Source organism: Gymnoscopelus microlampas, assembly GCF_963454915.1.
Source record: "Gymnoscopelus microlampas genome assembly, chromosome: 3".
NCBI classification, from domain to species: Eukaryota; Metazoa; Chordata; class Actinopteri; order Myctophiformes; family Myctophidae; genus Gymnoscopelus; species Gymnoscopelus microlampas.
In genome coordinates, this window is record NC_139940.1 from 27,783,015 (window position 1) to 27,811,007 (window position 27,993).

Sequence of the window (27,993 nt, forward strand, 5' to 3'; positions counted from 1 at the left end):
TTTTAATAAAAAAATTGTTGGGAAAAAGGCTTTACACTTCAAATTATTCCAATTGAGGAAGTGTGCATCACATCTTTATAATAGAACAGATGGCTCCAACTACAAATCTTCTTTGTGCATGTCCAAAGTACACACATTTTGAAAAGTAAAAAAAAAAACATGAATAAGTAAAAGACAACATGGCACAGGTACTGTACATGTCAAATCTGAATTATAATTGTTAACAATTGTTTTTGATTTTTATTCTTGAGGCAAACATCTGATGAGTCAAACTAGTTCAGTTGTAGAACCTTGATGGGCCATCGGAGTACCTAGACGGACCTGTAAAGACAAAATATAATAAAGTTAAATGTGACTTGACTATTCCTACCATATATGCTTCGTTAAGGTAACATTGTAAACCTGCAGAGGCCTCTGCACAAAGACGATGCTTTACATACCTGAGCGGCCTCCTGAGTAGTGATCTCCAGCACTGGGCATTCTGGAAGGAGGCGAGGAGTAGCCCATGGAACTCACTGATGTATTGTTCATACTGTTGTTCAGACTGCTGTTCATACTAGGACCCTGCAACACACAAGGAAAAGCATTGTCAATTTAATAGACACATTTTCACAGTCCATTCAGTTTTGGTTCTTCAAAGTTAATATAAATGTAAAAGGTTAATGATTAAAATGCTTATGATTAGAGAACATGTTCAGACATTCTGTTTATTCTTAGTATATCTGGAGCAGAAGTGTCCTGCATTAGAAAAGCATCATACCGTGGATACACTCCTCAGCCTGTAATCCATCAGCACATCAGTTAACTTCTGTGTCACCTTCAGCACAATTTGGGCATCGCTCTCATTCTCTATGCGGAAGGAATCCTGGACACATCAACACAAATACAATTATATTCATGTATCACAATGTACACTGAAGCCATCTTAATAGCATATATAACACCCACCAGGTAATTGAGCAAGGTTGACGGGAGGCTGCTCGATTCTGGCTCCACTCCCCTCAAGCCTGGCCGATCCATTTGCCTGTCCATTGGCCCATCCAAGTTACTCCCCATTTGGCCTCCTCTGAACTCATCCGGATAACGCCTTCCTGGGCTATCAACCAACCGACCACTCATCCCAAAGTCATCTCTTCTGCCATTACGTCCAAAACCATCTCCACCCCCAGGGTGATGGCCCATGCCATCTTGAAACTGTCTTGGACCCATATCGTGTTCTGGGAAATCTGGTCTGGCTGCATAGCCACCAAAACCCTGGTCTCGACGCCCACTCTTTTTAAAGTTGGGGAGTGGGCCTGCTTGAGTAAACTCTCCAGGAAACCTGCCCCCTGTAAGATTTCAATGTTTATTATATTTACTCATGCAATGAAGGAGAAAGGCTCAATTTACAATTTACATGAGGAACATGCTTAACAATAAAATAATTACAGACCTGATCTTGGTCCATGCGTGCCCATTTCTTGACCCTTTGGGGGCATCATCTTAGGAATAGCAGACTCTAAAATAACGAAAGACCAGAGAGAAACTCAGAATTATCTTGCATCTGAAACATTTCACAATAAAGACGCTTAAAAGGACCATGTGGGTGTTTTTGTATGTTTTAGCCCATTGACTACAAATCAGGTATTATATCACCAACAATTTTCCAAAGCACAGTTCTTCTGAATGCACTTTTCTACCTTACAGGAAGCCATTGGTTTCAATTAAGGTCAGTGTTATGAACCTTTTGCAGCCTTGAAATTCCGGTTGCACACGGAAATAGTGTTTTTATAGCTACTCAAAGTGCTTAACTTTTTTAATTTATTCCCACGATTTTGTAACCCATTTTTTTCACCCAGTGCCAATTGCCTATTTAATCCTGGGCACTATTCTCCCTCTGCCAGCCTAGGGAGAGCCCAGAACGGAGCTCATGCCTCCTTCAATGCATGAGGAGCTAGCAAGCCGCTTCTTATCAACTGACAGAGGGGAGTTTTCCCGGTTGGACGTCACACGTGGAAGGAACACGTTATTCCAACCAGTTCCTTTCCCCTCCATCAGGCACCCCGGCTGACCAGGGGGGAGGCAGTATAGAGACCAGGATTACTGCATGCTTTTTTGTGAGGGTACCTACCCTAGGGGACACGGGGAGAACATGCAAACTTCACACAGAAAGGCCCTTTCGCCAACCCCACCTAGGGTATGGGCACTGATGACGCGGAGGCGAGGACACACCCCCAGCGACGACAGCGCTACAAAGTGCTTTACAGTGTATGCCTTACACACACACACGCGCGTATATCTATTTTGCGAACCGGTTACGCAACCACCCGCTCGTTGCCTTCTCCACAACTTGGCAACACCCCCTTCTGTGACGCACACGGAACTGGCTCTCACATGAGTGGATCGTGTTAAATAACTCCCAAACCTATGGAGCACCAGATGTCTCCGTAGTGTGCACCGTTAAGCATTATCCTCCCAATACCAGCGCCACGGGATCGAATCTCACTCCCACTGTGTTAATTTGTCTTATCTAAAATGCGTCCTAAATCATTTTATTAGGATTAAGGTTAGGTTTAGATATAGTTGTTGTCGCCACCCAGCGATGCGGACCACTCTGCCCACTTCGTGAGAACAGACTACAGCCCCTAATATTAAGTTAGGAAGTAGTTTTGGGAAAAAACTGTTAGAACGTCGGAGGCGTGCAGTCTCTACTGCCGACTCAGCGCCGTTCGAGTTATGTACCGATAGGGACAGAATGAAAATACCCCCCCCCCCCGCAAGGCAGTGCCAGCGCAGAGCACTATTATCCACCACAGAGGAAAGCCGGACAGTTTTGCTTCCCTGGAATGTGACACAGTGACTAAGGGCGGAGCAGTTCCGCATGCGTCACAGACGGGGCCGTTCGGTAGGCCAATCAGAGGCAGGCGAGGGCGGGTCTTTGCGTAACTGGTTTGCAAAATAAGATATATGCCACACATGTGTGACTAGTGATGTGTCGGTCATGATCGATTCGTTCATAAGAACTAGTTCTTTGACGTGAACGTATACGTTCACTTCTTGAAACTGTTACATTCACAATTTCGTTCATGCCCCCCTCCCCCGCACACACGATGGGCGGACTGTTATTTCTCCCGCAACAGACAGACCATCAAACAGACAGAAAGCTGCGCTGTAGAGTTTTTCAGTATAGACATACATGCGTATTGCTATTTGAATTGAAATAAGGTAGCCTACTGTTGTTCGTGGACAAAAGACAGATAGTGTTAGCATCACATTTAAGTATCAAAAGAAATAAATATGCATGGTCCTAGACAAAGGACAGATAGGTCAATTAACACGTTTTAGTTTGAGTAGCCTAGAAGATGCAAATAGTATGCTACAGCTACTATTCATGAAGTTAAAGACATGGCTGGAAATCGATAGTCATGTGAGTACTGACTTCCACCGGTACCGGAAGCGCTACTGAACGAGAACATGAACGAATCATTTAAACGAAATCGTTCGTTCCCAGAAATGAACTGTTCTTCCCACCACTAACACACCCACCCGCTGGAAAACCTCTGTCTCAAATTTGAGTGTAAAAAAGGGGGCATTTATTCCTAAAAAAATGGTATTCTTTGGAAAATGGTCAGCACTCAGCAGCAATATTAAGTACACGTGAATTGTAGTCAAAAGGGCAAAAACACTAGTATGGTCCTTTGAAAGACCGTAACTTACGGAGTCCTTTAAAGGCAGGTACATCACAGGGCTCTTTGAGGATAACCTAAAATCACAGGAATCAGGATTGGTTGAAATCATTCTTATATACATACACTAACGAATCTAGGCAACATAATATATTTTCTGATTAAGCACCAAGTTTGTGACTTTTGTGAGGTACCATTTTCTTACAAGAGAATGTCCTTGTTGACTATCCATGTAACTGCAATGTTTGTGTGTGTGTACATCACACATAGCGTGTATTTGTCATTGTGCATGATGCAGCAATGACACGATCATGTCAAATTTAGACTGTAATCCCAGAATTATACAATCTAACAACACATGATACGGCTGTATAGAACAGTTTAAAGCAAGTCATAATGTTGACGTTTGAATTCTATGGGGCGGCCATAGCTGAATGGGTAGAGACGTTCATCATACCCTGTCCCTGGCCGCAGTCCATGTGTTCAAGGACCGGCTTCGAATGCTATCAATGCACTGAATGGGACCTTATCACGTTTTATCAGGCCATTGAATCGGCGAAGTAGGCGACATGCTGACCTACCCGCGATTTACCGGACCATTCATTGGGCGTAATCAGGAGATAATGACCTACCCGGAGGCAGAGCAGTCCCCACAACATGATTTACGATTCTGTGCCTATCGGCATATAACTCGGACGGCGCTGAGTAAGTTCAAGTGAACGTCGCAACCTCCATCATGGTCCAAAACATAACTTTATATAAGTCATCAACGTCGATAGGTCAGATAACAGCCAATGAATGGTTTGATAAATCGTGTGTAGGTCAGTATGTCGCCTACTTTGCCCATTCAATGGTCTGATAAAGCGTGATAATGTCCCATTTAATGCATTGATAGCATCCGAAACAGGTGGACACTCACCTTGAGTTGACCCCTTCCCTCTGCCTTCTCAACCTCTGCTGCAATCTCTCTAATTTGCTTCCTAATTGCAGGGTCTTTCTTGGCATCTTCCTCTTCGCCGGTGATCTTGTTTGGGTGTACACGCTTCTGTGAACACAACACCGCACCAACATTGAGGAACTGGTAAAAGTAGTGCTACTTGTTAATACACAACCAATTGTTATTGTTGACCTGCATTTTTCTTTTCTTATTTACTATAGGGACGGAGGGAGGCATAGAGGGGTCCGTGTGTGTGAGTTAGGGCTGTCAGAACAAATTTTGGCATGAAATTGCCATTCAAATGTAGTTCAAAAAATATATTTTTAAAATTTCATTTTAATATTTATTTTTTATTTTCTGGCCTACCAATGCGAAAACAAATGCTTTCATGCACTGCACACAGAAAGTAAAGAACGTAGTCGCTGCCATACCACCCAATGTGTCTGATGTGCATGCTCAGCGTGCGCCTGAGTCCAGCAGCCCTTAAATTTAATAATTATGACAACAGAAGTGGTTTCACCACTTTAGCCTGTTATTAGAGCATTTGTATGTGTGCACGTGGGTGTTTATATGTTTATATGTATAACTATACATTTTATATAATTATATTACATAAAATATTAGAATATATTAGAATATTAAAAATAATAAAGCATTGAAATTCTAATGGGATTATAGAGAACTGACAGCCCTAGTGTGAGTGTGATTTTAGTTTGTAAAATCTATAATCTATAAATCCAAATCCTAAAAAAAGAAAACACACACAACCAAATGATGTACGAAGCAGCACACTCACCATGTATTTGAAGCCATGTCTCCAGCCTTTGATATGGGCCAGCATTTCATTTTGTAAACGGGACACAGCACAGAGCTTACACTGGTAGTGTGGTGGGACCGATTTACTGGGGCTGCGGTACTCCCACACGTAGTGAAGGCCTGTGCATACACAACGAGCATGAGAAAAGTAGCTCAGCAAGGATCAGTTGGACTACAATATACCAGGAACTCCGTTTTAACTTACCAATGACCGGCTCAGTGACCCCCTGCAACTGGTTGACCAGAGAAGCAATCGTCTTGATGGATGAGCCTTTAGTGAAGACTGGGAAAGTAGAGTAGCAGGTAAGTGCAAAGCATAGATGCAAATAAAGCTCGACAGCGGCCTACAAGCAATGGACAAGTGAAACCACAAGGCTCACATCCAATCACCTATGCCGATTTATTATTTAAACACCAAGAGGCTAATCCCAATGAGAACACCAACACCCTTTTACATGGGCACCCTGTGGACAAGTTCAAAACAGCCAATGGCTGAGGAACCTTGCATGGAAGTGGACATTGCAGTAGCTTGTATAACTATAGAGCCAGGAGGCTTCCTGTTAAATGATTGAAATTCGTTATTAGGAATAACCCCTTGAGATGTAGCATCTCGTTTTCGAGGGGGTCCTAAACACAATGTATACACATTTAAGTGTATTTTAGGTTCTTTGTCCACTGAACAACAATTAGAAAGCCAACTTCCTCACTTGTACTTTCAAAGACAAGAGGGAAGGATATGAACAGACGTTCTCTGCAACCCCTCAGATAATGCCCAGAGGACTCCAGCTCCAATGATGGACTGCCTTCATCACGCCCATCCACAGGACCAAACCCTCTGCATGGTTACTGATGTGGCAGTCCAGTAAAAAAATAAGGTTAACTGTCTGGATTGTTTAAATTACTCTGGTTAACCAAGAAACGAGGAGTTGAGTAGAATTCAGGAGCAAGGCAGATCATCACACAATCACTCAAACCAAACCAGTTTGACACAGGCAACTGGGTGAGGAGAATAGAACACTGTTTAAAAAATATAGAAAAATAAGTAAACAGTGTTTTAAATATTTGTGATAAACAAAACATGTTCACGCAGCTATCAGCCAGCATGAAAAGTGCACTGCAGTTGAAGATTATGGTTTAAGAATAGGCCTATTCACCAGCCATCATCACAGCAGATGCATGGTTGTCTGCCATCATTCCAAGCTGATTAAAAGTTGTTCGTGCTCTTTGTTGTGTTCCCAGCACAACAGTTGTAGGAAAGTTAGAGATGCTGTGGCATTGTTCTGTTCAAAAGGGTTGGTATTTCTAAAGTTGTTCAGTTGTATAGCCAAGAACCATTTAAAAATAACTGGAGCTATATACAACACATGACTTTAGCAAGACCATGTAAAATATCTTGCACATACTTATAAGCAGTGGAAAACACTGACCCACACAGTCAGCCATGGGCGGCACATCATCAAACCCCACTTCTGAGAGAAGGAATCTCAGGAACGGTGAAAATGCCAACAAGCCCGTGATGAGCAGACAAATGAGGCAATGACATCCAAGTCTCTGCCTTCATCCCTCATCATTGGCAGCGGTACCATCACTGTGTGGAGCCATAACTTACCTATCTCACTAGAATGCTTCTGCTGTTGTTTTCTCTGTCAATGGTGAGAATTAACCCAAGTGGAGGAGAGAGACACACAAGCATTAGTGACAGGATGAGGCTAAACAGAGGTGTGGATTCACATCCCCGTCCTCCACATCTTAAAAGCCATGGAGGAATTTTTGCTCATCCACCATGTCCCCTGCATGAAGCAGGGGCACATCAATGAGATGTACCTAAAATGCTAGTGATCAAGTTGAAGTTCTCTTTACATGAGGTATGACAGTGGAACTTGTTAAATTATAGACTTTAAAGGTAGGCTGAAACATTGAATACTAAAATATAATACACAACCAAAGCGGCAGCACTCTTAAGAAAAAACTGAGCAGCCTGCCATGGTTGGATAAAGATTCTTTGAAGTTTGAACCATTAATAATTATTGATACCTATGAAGGAGGGTGGTACAAGCTGACAACTATATGGGCAGAATACATTTCTACATGTGTATTTAAAGAGCCTGCAGTTCCAGTGTAGTTCCTTATTAAATTGTAGAACATTGATTTCAGCCAGCAGTGGTGAGGCAAAACCTCTTATGGGTATGGGGCACCCAAGTAGTGCAGGGGTAAAGTTCCTGCCCACCACCGTGGAGACTGGGTTTCGATTCCTCCACGGTGCCACATGCTTGGCTGGGCGCTCCAACAAACACAATTGTCTGCAGGGGAGACTGTTCTCTGTCTCTGCAGGTCTGAGACTCCTACAGGTTGGTTGGGGGGCGCCTATATAGCGCGGGGGGCAGAAGTGGAAAGATAGTGTGTTCCTCCGCACACATTATACCCTCCTGGTGAAAACCCTTACTGTAGGGTGAAAAAAGCGGCTGCCGACTTCATGTGTATCGGAGGAGACATGTTGATGTCTACACCCTCCTCAAGGCCAAACAGTAGTGGTCAGCAATGAGGGGAACTATACACATGGGGGAAATTGGCATTAACGACTAAATTGGGAGAAAAACAGAAGAAAACAAAACAGTCATGATGTCCTCTATATGTATAAAAAATGCTGCCATTAGGCTCGTTTGAGTGGCAGGGTAGCCAGGGTACCATGGGCCAAAGGCTCTCATGTGACTAACACTGCTGCCCAAGGCATCACAGCAGTGTCAGGGAAAACTAGCCCTAGAATTACTGATATTCCATACATTGCATTTGTGGCAGCGGTGGCCTAGTGGTTAGAGGGGCGGCCTTGATACCGGAAGGTCCCTAGTTCGATTCCCCAATTCATCACATCAATCATGAATCACCGCTGAATAGCCCTTGAGCAAGGCTTCCATGCAGGGTCCGGCTGGAAACAAGCTTCGTGCTTAGTCCGACACCCTGGGTAAACAACAAACTTTGCTTTGCTTTGCATGAATTCCATTATCAGCCATAGAACACACATTATATTTTGGTGTGAGGGTATATATATGTGTGTGTGGGAAGTCACTTATTGTCATATAGCATTAAACCCCATTGAAAGTTCTGCCAGAAAACAGGTTTAGTAAAATATCTCCCCTTTACCACGAGATTCACATGGACCATATTTTCTGTGCGCGATGATGGGATGGCATTCACAGCAGCATGTAAAACATACTATAGGGAATCACAAATTGTCAGGTGTGCATACAATAACCCTGCACCAACCACAATGCACCTCCATGGCTGTATATGGAATACATACTGACTGGAATATCAGTAATTCTAGGGCTAGGGAAACATTTAAGATTAATAGTAATTATTATTATATTAATTATGGATATTATTGATATTATAATTAAACAGAACGCCTGCATTGTGAGAAAACCTACCTGGCCTCGGTTTTTCTTCGCATTTTGCTGTCGTCTCTGCTGCTGGGGTGCAGGTCCCTCTTCCATGTTTTCCATCCTATACTGTGGGATCAAATAACAACAACAAAGTCAGCCTACTGTCAGCACAACAATTGCTCAAGATTAAAGGACTTCCGTCTCTGCAGGATTTAGAAAAACTTGTCCATGCATTCATCTTCAGTAGACTTGCATGACAAATAAATATCTTAGTACGCCTGCACAGAGCGTTTGTCACCCGCAACGTTAGAACCCACCAGTCATTGGGGAGCCCGCTGGCCTAGCGGTCCAGGCGCATACCACATGTCTGGTAATCCAGTTTTACAGCGTGTCGCGGGTTCGACTCCCGTTCCAGACGACCTTTGCTGTGCGTCCCCCCCCCCCCCCCCCCCCATCTCTCTCCCCATTTCCTGTCAGCCTACTTCCCTCTCAAATAAAGGCAGAAAAGCCCCCAAAAATATAAAAAAAAGAACCTATCGATCGTTGCTGTGCTCGAACATAGAGTCATCTGCCTTATAGAGCGTGCCAAAAATCCTGAAGGGGGCGTCAACAATCGTCTTTTGGTAGCAGAGGACATCTTTGAGGGGTATAAACCAGGTTGACTTAACATTGCTCAAAACAAACATGTCGGTCCTACTATGCCGCGCCCCCCCTCCCCCCCCCCCCCCCCCGTGGTGACGACGCGTTGGAACGCTGCATTAGGACGAATAGCCTAGGTTAAATAACGGTTAATGTCAGGTCGTAAATATTCAGGGTGTCAGACACAGCAAGGAGGATCAAACGTGACATTTATGAGCAGCGCTCCTCTCCAAAAGTCGAATTATTTTCTGCTGGAAGTGCCTCAAAAGCGCTGGACACAAATAAATGGTGCATTTATATAGCGCTATCCGAAGCACTTTACATTGATTGTGCCATTAACCCATTCACACACACATTCATACACCGATGGCGGAGGAAACCATGCAAGGCACCAACCTGCTCATCGGGAGCAATTAGGGGTTCAGCGTCTTGCTCAAGGACACTTCGACACAAACTCTAGGGGAGCGCCCCAGCCCGGGATCGAACTGGGAACCTTTCGGTTTTCCAGTTCACTCTACCCGGCCACTCTACCCCTGAGCCACTGCCGCCCCACAAAGAGTGCAGAACCACAATGCTCGACGCTGGGAAGAGGAACGCTCAAACACGTCTTTATCTTAGAAATGCATGGCAGAAAGGCCTTGATAGCGCAAAAAACGTCCGGACCCACACATATCCATCATTGCATCCGGGACCCGGGAAATGGTGTGGAAAGGAGATCTACCACGCCTGCAATTGACCCTTTTATATTGCCTACATAGTGGGGTCGGCTGCGCCTATGAAGAAGTGGGGCCTGGTAGAGTGCGGGGAGCTTCAGCAGACTGCCAACCACATAATCACGACCTGTCCACTGTATAGAGACCATCTTCGGAGAATGGCGTTTTCCAAGTGGCCTAGGACTAGAGACAGGGTTGGAGTTGGACATCAGATGATGGTACACGTCACGATAGAAAGAAAGAAAAAACTTCATGTATATTCCCATTTCCCCCCGGTGCCCACTCTGTTTGAGTGCCCAGACTTCTCAGGTGCCCACTCCGTTTTAGTGCCCAGACTTCTCAGGTGCCCACTCCATTTTAGGACCCAGACTTCTCAGGTGCCCACTACATTTTAGGGCCCAGACTTCTCAAGTACCCACTGTTTAAGTGCCCAAAAGCAGACGCTTTTAGAAACGCGGATGTGTCAACCTGCTCGGCCCAGGAGAGAGCAGGATCCTGACTCCTGACCATATCGGCCTGCATGGGCTCTTTGTGGCGGTGACGGGCCTTCTCTGCTAGGATGGCGCAGTGCGGCCAAGCTTGAAGCTAATTGCCAATTAGATTAAATAAACTGGATCGTAACTTGCAGCTAAGAGGTCCCGGTTGGTTAGCGTCTTGCGGCTAACTATATTATGATTACCCGATATCTTTGCGGCCCAGTTACTTCGGCAGCTAGCGGCTATAAACTGGCTGTAGATGAACAACCATTGACAGTCATTTTGCAAATACAAACCATAGCCTCTTCTTCTCTTGAGCCTAATTCCGGGTGTGGATCGAGGTCTTCCAGCAAGTAATGATAAAAACTGCAGCGACCAGTTAGATCATCAGATCAGTCTGAGTCTCTGAGAGATAAGAGTTAAGATGAAGGTAGGACAGCAGACAGACAACTCACTGGCGTCAGGGAAACGAACTGCAGCCACTAGCCTAGCTAAGACACAAGAAGCTGGCGAATAGTATTGCCAGATTTTGCGAGAGAAACAAGCAACCAGGTCTAGGAAAACAAGCCCAAAAGAAGCAAGGGCCACATGGGCACTTCAAGCATATACATCGGCTATTTGAAAATAGGAGATCTACAAGCTCGCGACGCGTTGTGAGCTTGTAGATATGCTATTTTCAAATAAATTATTAGGGGGACACCCTCGTGGGGGACGGGGGTCCCATGGCACAACTTATTTGTAGATTGGTGGAGGGGGCGGCGGTGGACAAATACATATTAATTTGGGGGTCCTTGACATGAAAACGCTTGAGAATCACTGACTTAAACAACATTAGGAAACAAGCCCAAATAAGCAACTACACTTTAGAAACAAACAAGCCTAAAAAACGCAACCCGCAACTACCAGTTCTGGCGTATCGTGGAGTGGTTGGATTTCGTCCATGTTCTCTCCCCAGCTCGGTGTTGGAGAGCCGTCTCGCAAGTGCCGGGCCCGGGCGGGTTCGAACTCCTCCATGGTAGAGTCAGTCTTTGGCCAAAAACGTTTGGCCCGTTTCCTGAGGAACTTGGGTTCCGTTACTCCGCATATTGCGCAGAACGCCCCTCCGTCACGGAGCCCTCGTTCTGCGTGGTCTGGTCCCAGGCACATGACACAGGAGCTGTGTCCGTCGATCCCCGTCATCAGTCGGCTGCAGACATCGCAGTTCTTTTGAGGAACGGGGGACCGGTATCTCGCCCTTCGTCGTGGAGGTGCAGCGGCCATTGTTCACAACACGCGTGCGAAGCGTTGTTAGTGGCAAGGTCCGTAAAAACAGGGAAGTTATTGTCAGGGGTGTACGGGAGAGACTTGAAACTTGAAAGTTTCACTATCCCGGGAGAAAGAACACGATTGTGAAGCAGGCGATGTTGCTAATAGTAGCGTGCTAAGCTAATTGAGAGAAACTTAAGAAGTTTGCCACCTCGTAACACCGTGTAAAGTAGGTACTACTTACGGTGTGTTTAATTATAATGTCCAAAAGACCTTTGGTCGTTGGCGTTTCGCGGTCCCAATATATGCAATCTCGTCCTTGTGAAACCCTCTTGGCTATACAACTCTTCGTTGTTTATTGACTGAGAGAGTGTAATTTGCTCCTTCTGTACCTGACAGCGAGAAGAAAGTAAACATAATCACATAGACAGCAGTGCGGGTCCTCGGGTCAGATGACGATCAGATCCAGCTAATAATTTGTCAGGAAGTGTATAAATAATGCTTCTGTGATCACGCCAGAGGGCGCTCACCCATTTATTACAAGCAACTTTACAGAAAAAGAAGCCCAAAGTCGCTTATAATAAGCGGACATGGCAACACTGCACGCTAGCGAAAGTAAATACTGTGAACTAGGACCATTTTGGGTGCCCGACACATTTGCCATTAAAAACTAAAACAATAAAACAAGACACACTTCGAGCATACACACACACATAAAACAAGACAAATAAGGTGAATAACATTAGGTCTGTGGCAATGTTATCAACGTTGCAATATTTCACGTACAGGCAATGTAAAGAGATTTGTGTTCAGGCTAAATAGAAGGCAACGTTGTGGTGCGTTTGTTTCGTAAACCGGCGTTTACCTTCGGCACTAACTTCCTGATCCTTTTATAATATAAGAGCAAAATACGAGACCGAGACGAGCATAAATAAGGTAAACTAACTAGGTATAAACTACATCATTGGCCATTTATCAGTCATCACGCGTGGGTCATCATGTATGACCCACGCGTGTTTACAACCGGGCGAGCGCAGATTGTAAACAAATGCGAACATAAAGTTGTAGGACCCAATCCATCAACACGAGCAGAATGTTGCTCGTTTTGAAAATGTCTTTGTAAATTAGCTTATTATTAGTCAAACGCACATCAGTGGTTGATGCTTGATAAACCGCAGGCGTGAGTATTTTATTTATTTATGTATTAGTTGTATCAAAAACGTGTTTGTTTATGCTACATTTGCCAGGGGGAGATGTCATCATGTGTATCAAGCGTTAGAAGTGGATTTTTTCAGTTTTTTTTCACCCGTTCGTGCATCTCAGTCAGCTGAATTTGTTGTACAAATGAAACAATGGATTTGGCCGTGGTCTGTGTGGTTTTGTTCGAGTAGCCATGGCAACCCATTCATCATTACGTCTGTCTCCTGTTTCTAGACAGACGCATAATCTAACCCACAGACATGAAGGCCAAAGGTAAGAAGAGACAGGATGATTTCCAGAAAGTAAAGCTGAAGGTTGGAAAGAAGAAGCCCAAAGCTGATAATGCCACCAACACCAACTTCCGCACCAAGGGAATCAATCTGTCTGAACAGCTGAAAAGAGACAAGAGTGGCCCCACAACACACAGAAACCTTAGCATTACTGTAAGCTCTCGTTCGTCACTGACACACATCTGATTGATTTATCATTGCATATGATCATGCACAATTGTGTTTACTCGACCCTGTGCTCTCTTTTTAGGATCTGCTGACCCAGCTGCTCCATTACAGTGCCAATGTGAAAGAGAGCGCCTTAGTGGGCCTGAAAGAGTTGCTGTCACTTAACCCCTCTTTATTAGAGCAGCATCTCGCGCGCCTTCTTTCTGAAGTGGCAGCCGTGTTCACAGACAAGGATGCCAGTGTCCGTGCTGCAGCCACACGTCTGCTCAGGTTAGTGTGCATCAGTGGTAATGTATTACCAATACCCACAATGCACCGCAAGCCTTTTACGCTCAAAAGTCTTAAACTTGTGTGACGTTTTCTAGGTTCATTGCTCAGTGTGTTCCGGCAGATCGGGGCGCTCCATTTTTCCCCCTCCTCAGTGCCCACCTGACTTGTGCCATGACACACATCGACACGGGCATCCAGGAGGACGCCATGAAGGTCCTAGATGTGTTGCTTGAACATTACCCTGCCCTGTTGGCAGCACAGCCTGCTCTTCTTCTGACCAACTTCCTGCAGCTGATCTCCCACAGAAGCACCAGCGGAGGAGCAAAGAAGCTTCAGGACGTGAAGGGGCGGAGCTGGTCCCTGTCCATCAACCCTAACAGAACTGTGACTGGTCAGCAGTGGCAACTCACCGTGCTTCTGAGGTACTGCCAGATATACAGTACAAATAGTGGGACGAAAATATATGTTTGGCATATACAGCACTCTTACACAAGATAGCCTTTTGAATATTTAATAAAGAATACTGTATATAATGGAATATATCATGCTATTCAGTGTGCTGTAGCCTTGACACATTAATTAAAAACAATAGTACTTAAAAGCTAGTCTATGACGTCAGTTATGGACCAATATGACAATATGATGTCAAATTGGTGACATTAGGAATCCTCCTATATGGGTATAAAAGGGACACAGATAGACTATCCCGATGCCTTACCCGCATTACTAACGTCTCCCCTGTTCTCATGTGAGGCATAAATGGGAGACAGATGGATACCGACATTTGTGAATTGTCGTGTGAATTCGCGCAAGTTATGCCCGGGACTAATACACACGCACGCACGCGCACACACACACACACACACACACACAGATTTTGTGAATTTAAATAGTGTTGAAAAAGTATATCTACTATCCAACATGAACGTTGATACTAGCTGAGTTCCTGGTGTTTCATCACAGGTCTCCAACCGGAATCGAACAGTAGGTGAAATCTCACCTACTGGCACGCCCCTGCATAAATAAAAGTTTAAGTGATTTCAGTGAATTTCTTCATTGTGTTTCAGGCTGGGCCGTTTTCTCCAAGCTGTAGTTGAGGAGAGGCCAGTGGAGGAACGAGATGTGGCTGTCCCAACAGAAGGGGGGTTTGGTTCCTGTGGAGAGGGAGTTTGTACACCAGTGGACCTCAACTGGGAAGAGATCACTTACAGCAAAGCTGGAGTTAAGGTGTATGAGCATTCTGGGTCAAAACCCACTCCACACTCCACCTACAGACTCAGGTATGCATCCTATAAATAAAGCCTCATCAAAAAACGTCAAAGTCTACCTGACGTCTACTGTCAAACAAGTCTACCGTACCCATACTGCACTGCTTTCCTTATTTACATTATCTCTATCATTTATAACGCAGAGCGGAGGTGGACCCTGGAACGGGAGTGGGTGAGGAACTTTCCTCTGCCGAGGCGGTCCAGAGCTTTGCTGCATCACTAGTGCCCCTGCTGCTGGAGGTGTGGGTTGAGGCCACAGCCAACGACAGCCCCTCAAACGACACAGCCCACCTACTCAGCCCAGACTCAATGTCCCTCATGTACCAAGTCTTATCTATACTGCAGCTGTTGAGAAAGCTGGCACTAGAAAAGGAGCACCAGGAGACACTAGTAAGCGCGCATACACACACACACACACACACGTGCTGTAGAAATGATGTAGAAAATGTTTCCTTGCAAAGAATAACAACGCTGCTTCCTATCTGTATAGGACACATGGTTCCGTGATGAATACCTCAGAGATTTTAAACAGCACTTCATGAAGAGCTTCCCCTACAGCATCCGAGACGCATCTAAACATAGGAAGAAGCTCGACAAGAGGTAAGGGACATAAATCAAGTAGCATCCTTGAGGTGAGCGCTTGATGATGACTGGACAGGCACATTTGAGTGTTACTATATATTATATTTACACCAAGTTTTGGTGGTTATATTACTTGCGTGCATGAGAATGATGTTAGGATGCTGCTTCTCAGCGCCCTGCCCTGACTACTCTTATTATGTCTTCAGGATTAAACCAGCCACAGCAGTTCTAGGGCAGCCAGTGGATCCTCTGGCCCTGAACATCACACTGTGCCAAGTCATGGTGTCCCTCTCCCAGAGCCAGGAGAGTGGCCAGGAGATAGATTCTGACTGGCTGATCCCTCTGAAGACTTTTATGAAAGACACTCTGTCCAAAGGAGTCAAGCTGAGCTACAGACAGCTCCACATGCTACTTGACACTGTGTGGAAGATGGTGCTCACACAGCGGAGCAAAAGTAAGCTATGTGTGTTTGTCCACATCTACATCCATCTCATAAGATGACAATCAAATATATAAGCAACAATTGGATCAAATGGAAAACCATAACCACTTAAGCTGTATTTATTCGTTTCAAATTCTTCAAAAATAGCAAGCAACAATCACACAACTAAGCTAAAATGTAGAATGTAGAATAACTATGAACAGCTCAAATAGACACTCCTATCAATTACAGTAGGAACATGCTAGACAAATTATTTATTATTTCAGTGCAATGCATTTCTGTTTTGGCAAATCTAGAAGATTATGCTGGTTGCAAGGTGTCCAAATGCTAAGTCATTGGTCGGTGTGAATGCATCATTAACTTGTAGGCTTTTTAAAGACATCTTAATCTGTTTTTTAATTTTTATGTTAATTGGTGTACTTGCAGCAGTGACCGAGGACCTGTTGGCAGCAGTGTATGTCTATTACCAGAAGAGGGACCTTGATCTGAAGATCAGGTCATTGCTGCTGTCCTTTTACAGCAGACTCTATCTACAGGAGCAAGGACACACTCACATTGGAAGGTAACCTTTGTACCAGTCAAGTCATGTTTTTGTTTCTGGATTATTCCCAAATGTGAACGTAGTTTCATAATACTGACATCATAGCTCAGTAATAACCCCAGATTATAAATTCAATTATAACTTTGGAACTAAAGGTGTGTGTGAACTGGGAAAGATTTGGTATCAGACAGTATCAGATCAGGTAGAACACAGTAAAACATAATCTGTTAATAATCAGGAGGAAACAGAAGTAAAGACAATAAAATGTTTTAGCAATGTTAAACTCATCAGGCATAGGCAAGTTTAAAAACAGGGTTTTGTATAGAGGTTTAAAGGTGGACAGAGTCTCCATGAGGAGGAAGGCAGACCTGGACATTTTGAAGATCAGGGATGCTACAAAATACATCTTAGTGCCCCTGAAGTCACACATTTCTGAGAAGAATAAGCACCTACATTTTGAAATGTCTGCTGCTGCCCGTCCTTCTTTCCCCCTGCAGGAGTAAGATGCTGTGTCGATGGCTGGCGGCTCTGCCGCTGCAGTTGTCCCAGCTGGGCCACCGTAACCCTGCCCTTTCCAGAAGACTTATCCTCTCCATCCAGGCTGCAGCCTCCCGGGGTAACAAGGACCTGCTCAACAGTCTACAGACCCTTGCCTGCAAACTTTATGGTACACCTCACACACACACACACACACACACACACACACACACACACACACACACACACACACACACACACACACACACACACACACACACACTTAAAAACACACACTCTTAAAACATTTAAACTTATAGTAATTTCCATTTCTATGAAAAGTTAGATTTAACTGATTTTATATCATTATTACCATGCTATATTATATTAGGAAACGTTTTCAATATGTATCTGTTGGCATTACAAAGGCATTACAAAGGATAGGTGAACAAAAAGTACAATCATATAAATGATAAATGAATGGAAAATAATGTGTCAGTGTTACAGGACATAATAATAGCAGTAACATCTATTGCCCTGAAGTGGGCAGTAGAACTCCACACTTAAACACCTGACAAAAACGGAAAGCGAACCGTGTGTGTGTGTGTGTGTGTGTGTGTGTGTGTGTGTGTGTGTGTGTGTGTGTGTGTGTGTGTGTGTGTGTGTGTGTGTGTGTGTGTGTGTGTGTGTGTGTGTGTGTGTGTGTGTGTGTGTGTGTGTGTGTGTGTGTGTGTGTGTGTGTGTGTCTGGCCTCCCTAATGACTGCAGGTGGCCCTATTTGCACACGTGTGGTTCCTATGCCAGTGTTTTGTACCAGTGGCACAAGCATTCATCCATTTCCAGGGCTTGGAGGATGGTCTGATAGTTATGTGGCAGAGATCAGGGTAGGGTTTGGGGGGGGGGGGGGGGGGGCTTAAGTGGTATAAAAGGGGGTCAACGTTCTGAAGCCACAGAGCCAGCAATTCACCATCACAAGACTCCTTTTGTCTGAGAGGCTTCTGACATCAGCATGTGCGTCAGAGGTCGACAGAACCACACACACACACACACACACACACACACACACACACACACACACACACACACACACACACACACACACAGCATTATCTGATCACTCACTACAGTGGATGTGTCTGTTTGTCTGCCTCTCTTCCCCCTTTTCTCCCACTATCTCACTTAATAGAGTTGTAGCTCATCTTTACATCCCCAGGGGAGTAGCGTGTTATTAGGTCTGTATAATTAGTTGTGTGTGTGTGTGTGTGCGTGCGTGTGTGTGTGTGTGTGTGCGTGCAGATCCGCAGGAAGGTGTGCTGGTTCTGTTGCCGGCGGAGTCCCAGCAGCGATTGGTGCAGCTGCTCTACTTCCTGCCCACGATGCCCCAGCCTCTCCTGGCCAATCTGAGCCGCTGCTGCACCGCCGGCCGTATCTCTGCCGGCCTGGCCTCCTCCTTGATTCGCGTCATTCACCTTAGGTGAGCTTAAAAAGATGTTCAAAAGGAGCACAAGCACAATGAACCCACTTTAATACTGTACATATTGACGGGCACCCGGGTATGCACGAGTAGGTGCGCCTGAGACTAACCTTCAGGTTACAGAGGAGACGGTGATGGAATGCCACTAGTAATGGAATCAAACAATTTAATATGGATGGCTTATCTGGATGGCAGCAGATCACGGCATTATATCAAGCCGTGGAAACACACACACACATTTGTATTACTATACTTGTGAGGACGTCAACATTTTAGGATGGTGATTTCATGATCATTTTTTGTTTTGCTTGTAGATTGGCTATTTTTGGTGCACGACACTGGTACACTAAGTAACTAAGTGTAAATCAGCCATAACTCTACCCCTAAACCTAACCTCTAAATGCCTAAACCTAACCTCAACCTGAATCATTTCCTAATTGTAAGCCTTACTCCAAAAATATTTTTTTTAACCATAAAACAACCATTTCTCTTCCAGTCCTCACAATCTCTATTTCCCAAATTCTGCTATACTTGTGGGAACATTTGGCCTACAGTTGATTTAGTCGACTAAAATGTATGTTTGGCGGTGCCTTGATGGCGTCATAATGGCTGATTTTATACTTGGTTGCATGCTGAGAATAGCCGATCTATAAGCTCATAACGTGTCACAGTGCGACTTGTTGTGAACTTGTTGATCTGCTATTTTCAGAGTGCAACAAAAACGACTTGTCTTTTAGTTCTACTGGATCTCTTCTCCACTAGTCACTCCCTAATATTTTAGTGTACTTTTTATTTGTTGACGTAATTGTCAATATATTTAGTCTTAGTCATCACAGCTTAGTTTTTATTTAGTTTTCGTCAGTGAAAAAAGGTAGTCGACGAAAAAAAATCGTCATAGTTTTTAGTCAACAAAATCAACACAGATTTGGCCTCACAAGTATAGTTGTACATGTGTGTACATACACACGACTGAAGGTTATGGCTGCAGCTTGAAACCACTAGGTGGCAATATTGCATCTTGCTTTATGGTCATCGTCTCAATCTTCTCCTTGTGTTGGCGTGGATGCATACAGCGTTCAACAGACTGCTCACGCCAAGACCACACCAGTCACCGTAGTCAGGGTCCTGTTCCGTCACACTCGATCAGCTTTTCATAACTTCACTGGTGTGTGCATTCCCATGTGCGTGTGTATCTTGTCTGTGTGACCCCGTGCTCGTGTCACTGGGGCAGTGTTATACAAACCTTGATAGCGGAGAGAGGTTGGGGGTCGGAGGGGAAGGGACGTGTGTGTGTGTATTTCGAAGACAAAGAGCTCATTGGGAAGCTGGAATGTAGCCTCGTCATGGAACTTTGAGAAAGTAGTTCTGTCTGCACGTGCCCCCGGGGCTTTCACAAAACCCTCCTATTCACAGAACTGTCTTCCCTGGAGGGCACGGGAGAAGAATGATATCAGAATGTCTGTACTGCCGCGTCCGTATTCACTATCTCTCCCCCCTTATGCACCAACATGAGGATATTATCAGGAACGCAAAGCCACAGGAACGTAGCAAACATGGCTCTCTTTTCAGGAAATAATGGTGGGTGAGTTTCCCAAAAAACAGAAGAAAAACGTTTGTTCTGTTTCCAAGTCAAATTTCCAAATAAAGCACAAGTTACAGAATGAGTGAGTCGACACGAATGCCCTGCAACCACAGACCATATTCACTTCCTTCATTCTATGACAAATCAGGACCATTCAGCCTCCATCCGGTTCAATGTGAAATGTTAACCCGTGTCGGGACTGTTTTCTCCAGGACATCTCTGAGCGGCTGGTCTGTCGGGAGCCAGGAAGTGGCTCTGCGGGACGTGGACTACTTCAGCTTCCTGTTCTCCACCCTGGCGGGGTTCTCGGGCGACGAGCTGGCCACGCTGCAGGAGGCCGGCGACGAGAGCCCCCTCCCGCTGTCGCCACTCTCCCCCCTCAGCCTCTTCACCACCCCCCTGGAGCAGTTCACACACCACTGGGACATCGTCGAGGTGGGCTCTCACCAACACCACCCTGTCACAACACCTTTAACCCATTCAATCCGGGGACGCATCTCTGTAATTTTTTAAAATAGCAGATCTACAAGCTCATAGCGCGGCACTCTGTGCCACGCTATTAGCTTGTATATCTGCTATTTTTGAATAGCCAATGAAATCTAAAATGACAGAGATGTGTCCCTGCATTGAATAGGTTAACCACTTAAACCCTCTAGAGTAGACTTGGTCAACTGGACATGAGTTGGCTCTATGCTTAGTGCGTTTTTGTTCTCTCGCTCTAAATCAAATCTCTTCGCCAAAAATAGCCTAAATCTCCAAGCTCGGTTACTTTTGGCTAATGTTCCCCCCCTGAATAGGGTTCTGGGGTTCAAGTGGTTATTAACCCCTCTCACCAAATAATGAATTTGGGAGGATGAAGGACAAGGGCAATAAAGGAAGAGTTTTTAAAAAAGGTAGGGAGGGGAGGTTATTGTGTTGTGTTGATATTCTGGACACAGCTCTGGTCTTTTCCAGTTCCCCCCGGTCTCTCACTCTCTTGCATAGTGCACTGAGGAAGGGGGAACGTTTTATCATGGTACCCCGGCCGAGAGGGGAACCTTTTATCGCGTTGCGCAGGTTGGAGATGCATGGTTATCGGGCACAGCGGAAATGCAGAAATGCTAATGAGAGCCCGTGGCATGATGGGAGTTTGACATTTCTGCTCAGAAATTACCGTTAACGTAGCTGCACCCCGGGGCAAGAGTGTGTATGTCTGTGTGTGGGTGGGTGTGTGTGTGTGTGTGGGGGAGAGAGGGAGGGTGGGGTGATGGAGGACTATAATCACTAATTCAGCTCCTCAATTAAGGCCTCAGATCCATCCTCTCTCATCTCCCTGTCTGAGTCAATCACAGGCAAGGAGAGGGAGGGAGGCGGGAGGGACCATGGGATGGGGAGTGTCGGGGGGAGGGGATGGTATTAAGGGACGGACCGTGTCGACTCTGATTCCACTAATGAGACGGGATTGTTTTTAATGGCGCGGAGAATGCCAACAGGTGCACAGGTCTGGCACATGTTGGATCACACACTCACACACACCCCTCTTTCTCAATTTGATAAAAGCTAATGAGAAATTTTGATTTTGATTTGAAAATAATGAGGAATAGTTGAGCCACATTTTTCACCTTTGAAAGTTGGTGTGACGGCCTCTCGTCTCACCTTAAAAGTGTCTTGTCTCCATTGTAGTCAGAGAGAAATTCTAGAGAAATTCTAGAGCAGCAGCTTGCGTACGGAGAAGTGCACGTGTAACGGCTAGCACTACTTCATTATGTTCTATTTTTAAGTAGAACAAAATGAGGATGGAATCAAGCAGTGTAGCAGGAAGTATGTTCAGCCAAGTAACCTTATTTTATTTTAGCACTAAAGGCATACAGTAGGTTATTAGAATACCATGGTATTGGTCTGTTTTATGTTTGTGGGCAGTAATTGTTGTTTGTGTGTGTGTGTAACAATGTGGTTTGTGTGAGTTCTGGTTGATGTTGATGCAAGCATAGCGGGGGATGTGTATTTCATTCATTGGCTCCTAAATTCCGTCTCCCGGTAATATCATTACTGCTGTTGAGAGACACACACACACACACACACACACACACACACACACACACACACACACACACACACACACACACACACACACACACACACACACACACACACACACACACACACACACACACACACAGCTCATAGATGCTTCTTCATTGTCTTTGCTCATAAAATGCTTGAAACTATTGTCCAATTTTCCCTGTGTATCAGCTTTCATTAGTTCATTAGGGTGTGATGGTCTGTCAGCTCTTCACATGGAGGGGCTTTAGGGAGTTCAGAGCAGCCAGGCTTAGGTAGATGTTAGGGATGCAATTTAACTAACTGTTTTTTATCGTTAATAAAAAAAATATCGATGTGAATAATCGATTTTCCAAAATAGCAGATCTACAAGTTTGTATATCGTCTAATTGAGCTATTTTTGCATGACATCAAGTAGGTAATCGGACTAAATTGTTTCAGCCCTAGTAGTAGTAACTCTATTATTTGACTCAGGAGTCATTTTTGTCTTCCGTTGTGTCTGTGCAGTAATGTTTAGAAATAATGGATTGTAGACAATACAATGTTTGGATCATCACAGCCACAGTAGCCCAATTGCCTGACCTGTTAGAGAGGAGGAATAGTGTATTCCTCCTCTCTGCTGGTTTAGGAACATCCCTTTCTGACTAAACATGCCTCTTCCGACTAAATTGGGGACAAAAAGGGGTAAAAAAGCACACGCACACAGAAAAGAAACATCCCTTTCTAATCTGAGAGACAGGAGTTCAGATATTTTAAAGAACATCCAAGCAGAGGACCAACAAATGAAAGCAAGGGATAACTCACTTGTATAAATGTGAAGGGATGTTTTAATATGAATCACTATATCACCATAAACTTATCTCTAGAAGCCTCTTATTTACATCCATGTGATGATGGGAAGAGAATAACACTCACATGTTTGAAGGTAGTCTTCCAAATGAATGTATGAAAACAGTAAACGCTGATGTTGATGCTTTATTTAACTATGTTTCACTTGCAGGAGGTGTGTCACTGCCTGGAGACTCTCGGCTCACAATCCCAGTGCTTTGACATCGTGCAGAGTGGAATTTGCAAGTACCTGGTAAGAAACCATTTTCCTAGAGCAGTGGTTCTCAACCGTTTTTTTTTATGTCAAGGACCCCATAACTCTGAGGGTGTACAAATGGATCCATTTATATACTCTCAAAGAGTTACAGATCTGTAGGGGTCCATTTGGAACCACTTCACAAGGAACCCTGAGGGTCCCTGACTCCCTGTACACCACTTTGAGAACCACTGTCATAGAGGAAAAACACCTGTTATCACTATTCTACATTATTCTCCATCCAGCCACTTCATCCATTCCATCTGGGAACGCAAAAATGTGTCATTTTAGATTTTAGCTATAACCATTATTTTATACTTTGGCTATTCAAAAATAGCAGATCTACACATTTTTGCAAATCTTTGAATATATATATTTTTAAAGCAAACATTTGCAACTCAAATCTTTGCTTCTGGCGGGTCCCTGGAACAAAATATTTTGAGATAGGGGTCGGCGGCCAAATATATAATATTTTGGATGGTCCTTGACATGAAAAAGTTAGAGCACCACTGATATAGCAACACATACGTTTTTCAGAAACCTGTTAGGATTTAGAAGACATTTGCAGATAAGTTCCCGGATTCCTGGGTAAATCGTTTTGGTTCATAATTCTTAGGTTCCTTTTCCGTGCACACGTGTGTTTTCCAGACCCAGTTTGCGGTGGTGCCTGACAGTATGGCAGCAGGGCTGCTGAGAGCGATGGCCAGGCTGATGGACATGTCCCTCCACCCCAATGAGCAGGTGTTACGCTTCCTGTCCCAATGCTGCCTGAGCCTGCTGGCTCTGCTGGTCACCCTGCAACAGGAAGCTCCCTCCGAGACAAACCATAAGAGGTGTGTATGCAAAATCATTGAATCATGTGGATCTCAGGATCCGCATGGCAAGGTCGTGGCTCCAATGAGGATGTCCTGACTTCCCGTGGCCGGCCTATGACATCGGTCGTCTATGACATTGGTTCTCAAAGTGGGGTCCTTGGGGTGGTTTCAGGGGTTCCCCAGCTAAAGTAGTTCACGTAGCATCACAATCATTTTAACCACTTTATCCATTTATAGGTTGGCTATTCAAAAATGCTCACAGCGCGTCACTTCGTGCCGGACAAATGTATATCAAGTTTGAGAACCACTGGTCTATGAGACTATGACATATGTGTGACTCCAAATTTGGGCAAAGCCCATTGATTGAATACTTTATTAACAGTTTGCAAAAGGTACAGAGGTTAGTTATTATACAATAATGCTAAAGGGATATCACAAAAAGCTTGTTTCCATTGTGGTCCTGTGTATTCAATTCATCAAGACATATAAAGACATACAATACTATACAAGAGATCATCAATACAAGTATATTGACAGAAAACCATTGGGGGGGTCATTTATTTTGTCAAGATAGGAGACTTGTCTAGTTCCAGTTGCAAATTGCAGACAGGTGCTCTTTTATGGTGGTTTTGAAGGAGGGTAGGGAGTCGCACTCTTTGATGGCTGTTGGTAGGGCATTCCACATTTTGGTGGCATAAGACAGGGAATGAAACTGATCAGTTAGTTTTGAGAGGTCTGAAGTTTTGCTTTAATGCCATTGAGGTGCTAGAGTACCATGAGGTGCATGCATATTCAAAATTACATTGCTACAGTAGTGTCCTCGGAGCATTCCTACTGGCCAACGCGGAGATCCTGCCCAAAGATCTTGTTCTTTGATTGACTTTCTTGATTACTTTTGATTCCCATTTTTCACTGGAAAGATTGTTCTCTAAAATACAACCCAGGTAGGTAATCCCTTCTTTCCCTGTGATGTCATTGTCCCCCACTCTGACCGTAAAGTCTGTGGCCTTACTGAGTCTAATTTTGGACCCAAAAAGGATGTATTCAGATCAGAGCCCTGTGACTTCCATTATACAATTAAGTATTTCAAAAGGTATAAAAGAATAGTGGAGGTACTTCTGTGTGTGGCAGCACTAATGGCAGCATGCATATTACAACATTTAGCGCTGATTGATCCAGCAATTTACGATGTTGGCTCCAGATGCACGCACACATGCACAGACCCTCTCGTAGACAACTAGCTTCTTGCAGAGCCCTTGTAAAAACAACCACCAAAACATGGAACTCTAGTAGGACCATCCAGTGTCGGGAGAACCGATCTTCAATGAAGCCCTTGTGCACACGGATAGAAGTCAATAAACGTTATTCTGGGCCTGGGCCGTAGCGTGACGGTCCAGGCACCCTAGGCTGCAATGCCAGCCTGACAGCGTGTCGCGGGTTCGACTCCCGTTCCCGACGACCTTTGCTGCATGTCACCCCCCATCTCTATCCCCATTTCCTGTCAGCCTACTTTCCCTGTCCCTCTCTAAATAAAGGTATAAAAAGCCCCAAAAAAATATATAAAAAATACAAAAAAATAAACGTTATTCTGCAAAAGTTTGGTGGTGTGTCATGTTGTGACCTCTTCACTGCTATTTTTGCAGAGAGGCAATATGGGGTGCGTGTGTGGCGGCCCTGAGCACCATTCCCAGGCTGCTGCGGACGGTTCTGCAGTTGGTGCGTGTAGGTGATCTGTGCGAGGAGGAGCTTCCACAGCTGGGACAGATGCTGTCCATGATACTGCAGCACACGCCTCTGCGCAACACCCTGATGACCAACGCCACTCTGCTGCAACACATTATACAAGACCTCACGGTAAACACTGCACACACAAGTGGGTTAGGTTGTTTTGTATAGAGTGCTACACTTTGTAGTCCTAACACCCGGAAGTGAGTTAGCCAAGGGATTTCCAATGCTTTTTTACCACTGGGTTTTCAATTTATGCAGAAATTAAGGTCTGTGGTTCTACTACGTAAATGGAAAGCCATTGTATAAACCATTAATAGCCTGTGTGTTTCAAAAATAATAAAAGGTGTGATTTGTGGAGATAATCTTGTTGAACGTGTTGGCTGCAGAGTTTATTTTCAAAAATTCTCATTGGAAATCAGTGGTAGGAACCCATAGAGGAGGTAACTTCCGCACTGGCTTACAAAATTTGTGATCCCTGTAATTAAGTTTTCATCACAGCCATTGACCTACACTTTAAACACAAAAGAAAAATATCATCATACCATATTGTTTACTTTATTTATTTAATCTGTTATTTTGTTCACTTTGTGAAGCCCTTTGAACTGCAGTGTTGCACAAAGTGTGATATAAAGCTTGATTTTAAGAAGGTTGTAGGAGAAAAAAAAGAAAATAAACAGCAACTTGATGGCATCAAAGATATTTACACTAATGCATATAATGATGAACAGAGTATTGAAACTTGCTCACAGTAGACAACTTATGATGGTCAACTGTGTGTGTGTTGTGTTGGATTTCAGAGGTACTGTCGTGGTGAAACCAGAGAGCAGTGGCTGACGGACTTGCTGTACTGTTACAGTGTCACCATGACTCATAGCCGTGGAACCTTGGGGCTTCGAGACATGTACTGACCTCAGTCCACCTGCTCCCACTGCCTTCCTCAGCTCACCATCTCCACACGAAACCCATGGACTGTCATACAATAACGAAAACGTATAGACAGAAATGCAGAGCTAGTGAATGAACACACACACACACTCTCTTAACTTTGTTTTGATGCTTTTCTGCTTCAGTCAAAGTCAATTTTTGTCTTTGTAAATTTAAGCTTTATTATTGCTGTATGTTGGTCAACGTCTTCCTGGCTTATTTGTTGACTTTCTTTTGATACAAGAATAAAGCAGATTCAAAACAGTTTAAATGTAATTCTGTGTTTATTTGTTTTAGCATACAATAAAAAAAAGCATTATCAACATTGAGGTATATAATTACACAATAATGGCAACAATAGGAGAAGAGGGATATGTTTGTGCAAATACAGTATATAACTATACAACGGTATTACGGTATGGTTTAGCAATTCAGTATGTTCCTATAGGGAAAGCACACAGTCAAATCTTAGTGTTAATTTAACCTAACAAGTCCATTTTTACACTCAAGGATAAATTAACACTGAGGATTTTACTGCTAAGGCACTGAAAACTGGACTGGTGTGCAGAGTATGTGTGTGTGTGGGGGCTGTAGCTGCAGGTGGGCTAGCTGTATGACTGGCTGTTGATAGACCATTTCATTCTCCACAGCCGAGGGAAAGGTTATCTCAGAGAGTGTGTGTGTGTGTGTGTGTGTGTGTGTGTGTGTGTGTGTGTGTGTGTGTGTGCAAGAATGAGGGAGATGCCGTTTATGTGCGTTTCTCGTACAATGGATGAAAGGTTATCTTTAACACACAGTATTACTGTATACTTGAACCCACCCTGTGAGGTCATGATTGTGATGTCATATGGCTTAATTTTAGAAAACATGGCATTCCGAGGGAACAATGTATCTAGTAATGATTTTCTCTTTTTTTTAAAGAGGTAAGGCTGCCTGGCAGCCGAGAACATCAAGGAATATGAGGTGTCCAGCCTTAATTCTTGCCCCGGCCTCGTGTCCCTTGTCCAGCACTGTGGGGTCTGAGGTGGTACGAGTACTGCTTGGCTTGACTCAACGTTTCAGACAGGTGCACACAGTCTATACCGCTCACTGTAACACAAACGCATTCAATTAGCTCTTGGTGCTGCTAGAGCTGTCACGATTACAACATTTTACTTGACTTATTGTCATACAAATAATTGCGATTAACAATTTAATTGTGTTTTTGGCATTGAACATTGGAACTTGAATGAATTTA

At 44.2% G+C, this 27,993-nt stretch overlaps 3 protein-coding genes across 10 annotated transcripts in view; 1 reads left to right on the forward strand and 2 right to left on the reverse strand.

Annotated features, from left to right (window-relative positions):
• LOC311042219 (uncharacterized protein) lies at positions 1-12,259 on the reverse strand. 3 transcript variants are annotated; one of them, XM_084052819.1, is made up of 12 exons: positions 11,530-12,259; positions 8,844-8,924; positions 7,028-7,061; positions 5,624-5,701; positions 5,399-5,538; positions 4,585-4,710; positions 3,697-3,742; positions 1,433-1,498; positions 949-1,328; positions 761-865; positions 441-564; positions 1-321 (listed from the first exon to the last, which is right to left on the reverse strand). In XM_084052819.1, the coding sequence occupies exons 1-12, from the start codon at positions 11,884-11,886 to the stop codon at positions 278-280; spliced, it is 1,581 nt and encodes a 526-aa protein (XP_083908945.1). In that variant the 5' UTR covers positions 11,887-12,259; the 3' UTR covers positions 1-277. The 3 variants fall into 3 exon arrangements, with proteins under 3 accessions (XP_083908945.1, XP_083908947.1, XP_083908946.1); XM_084052821.1 differs by having other exon boundaries at positions 12,116-12,255; XM_084052820.1 differs by lacking the exon at positions 11,530-12,259 and adding an exon at positions 10,923-11,445.
• On the forward strand, positions 11,535-27,021 carry tex10 (testis expressed 10). Of its 4 annotated transcripts, none has more exons than XM_084052817.1 (16): positions 11,535-11,641; positions 13,306-13,514; positions 13,612-13,799; positions 13,895-14,221; positions 14,867-15,079; positions 15,211-15,457; positions 15,558-15,667; positions 15,856-16,103; positions 16,518-16,653; positions 17,130-17,299; positions 18,406-18,583; positions 20,378-20,600; positions 23,206-23,286; positions 23,938-24,122; positions 25,748-25,958; positions 26,630-27,021. In XM_084052817.1, exons 2-16 carry the CDS (start codon positions 13,332-13,334, stop codon positions 26,738-26,740), a joined length of 2,811 nt encoding a protein of 936 aa, XP_083908943.1. In that variant the 5' UTR covers positions 11,535-11,641; positions 13,306-13,331; the 3' UTR covers positions 26,741-27,021. The 4 variants fall into 4 exon arrangements, with proteins under 4 accessions (XP_083908943.1, XP_083908944.1, XP_083908942.1 ...); XM_084052818.1 differs by lacking the exon at positions 11,535-11,641 and adding an exon at positions 11,829-11,924; XM_084052816.1 differs by lacking the exon at positions 11,535-11,641 and adding an exon at positions 12,726-12,807.
• Positions 27,022-27,993, reverse strand: part of invs (inversin) — a 35,982-nt gene continuing 35,010 nt past the window's right edge. For all 3 annotated transcript variants that reach the window (XM_084052813.1, XM_084052811.1, XM_084052812.1), the window contains exon 19: positions 27,022-27,845. In XM_084052813.1, the coding sequence (XP_083908939.1) occupies positions 27,730-27,845 (116 nt within the window). In that variant the 3' untranslated portion in view covers positions 27,022-27,729. The remainder of the gene's footprint in view (positions 27,846-27,993) is intronic.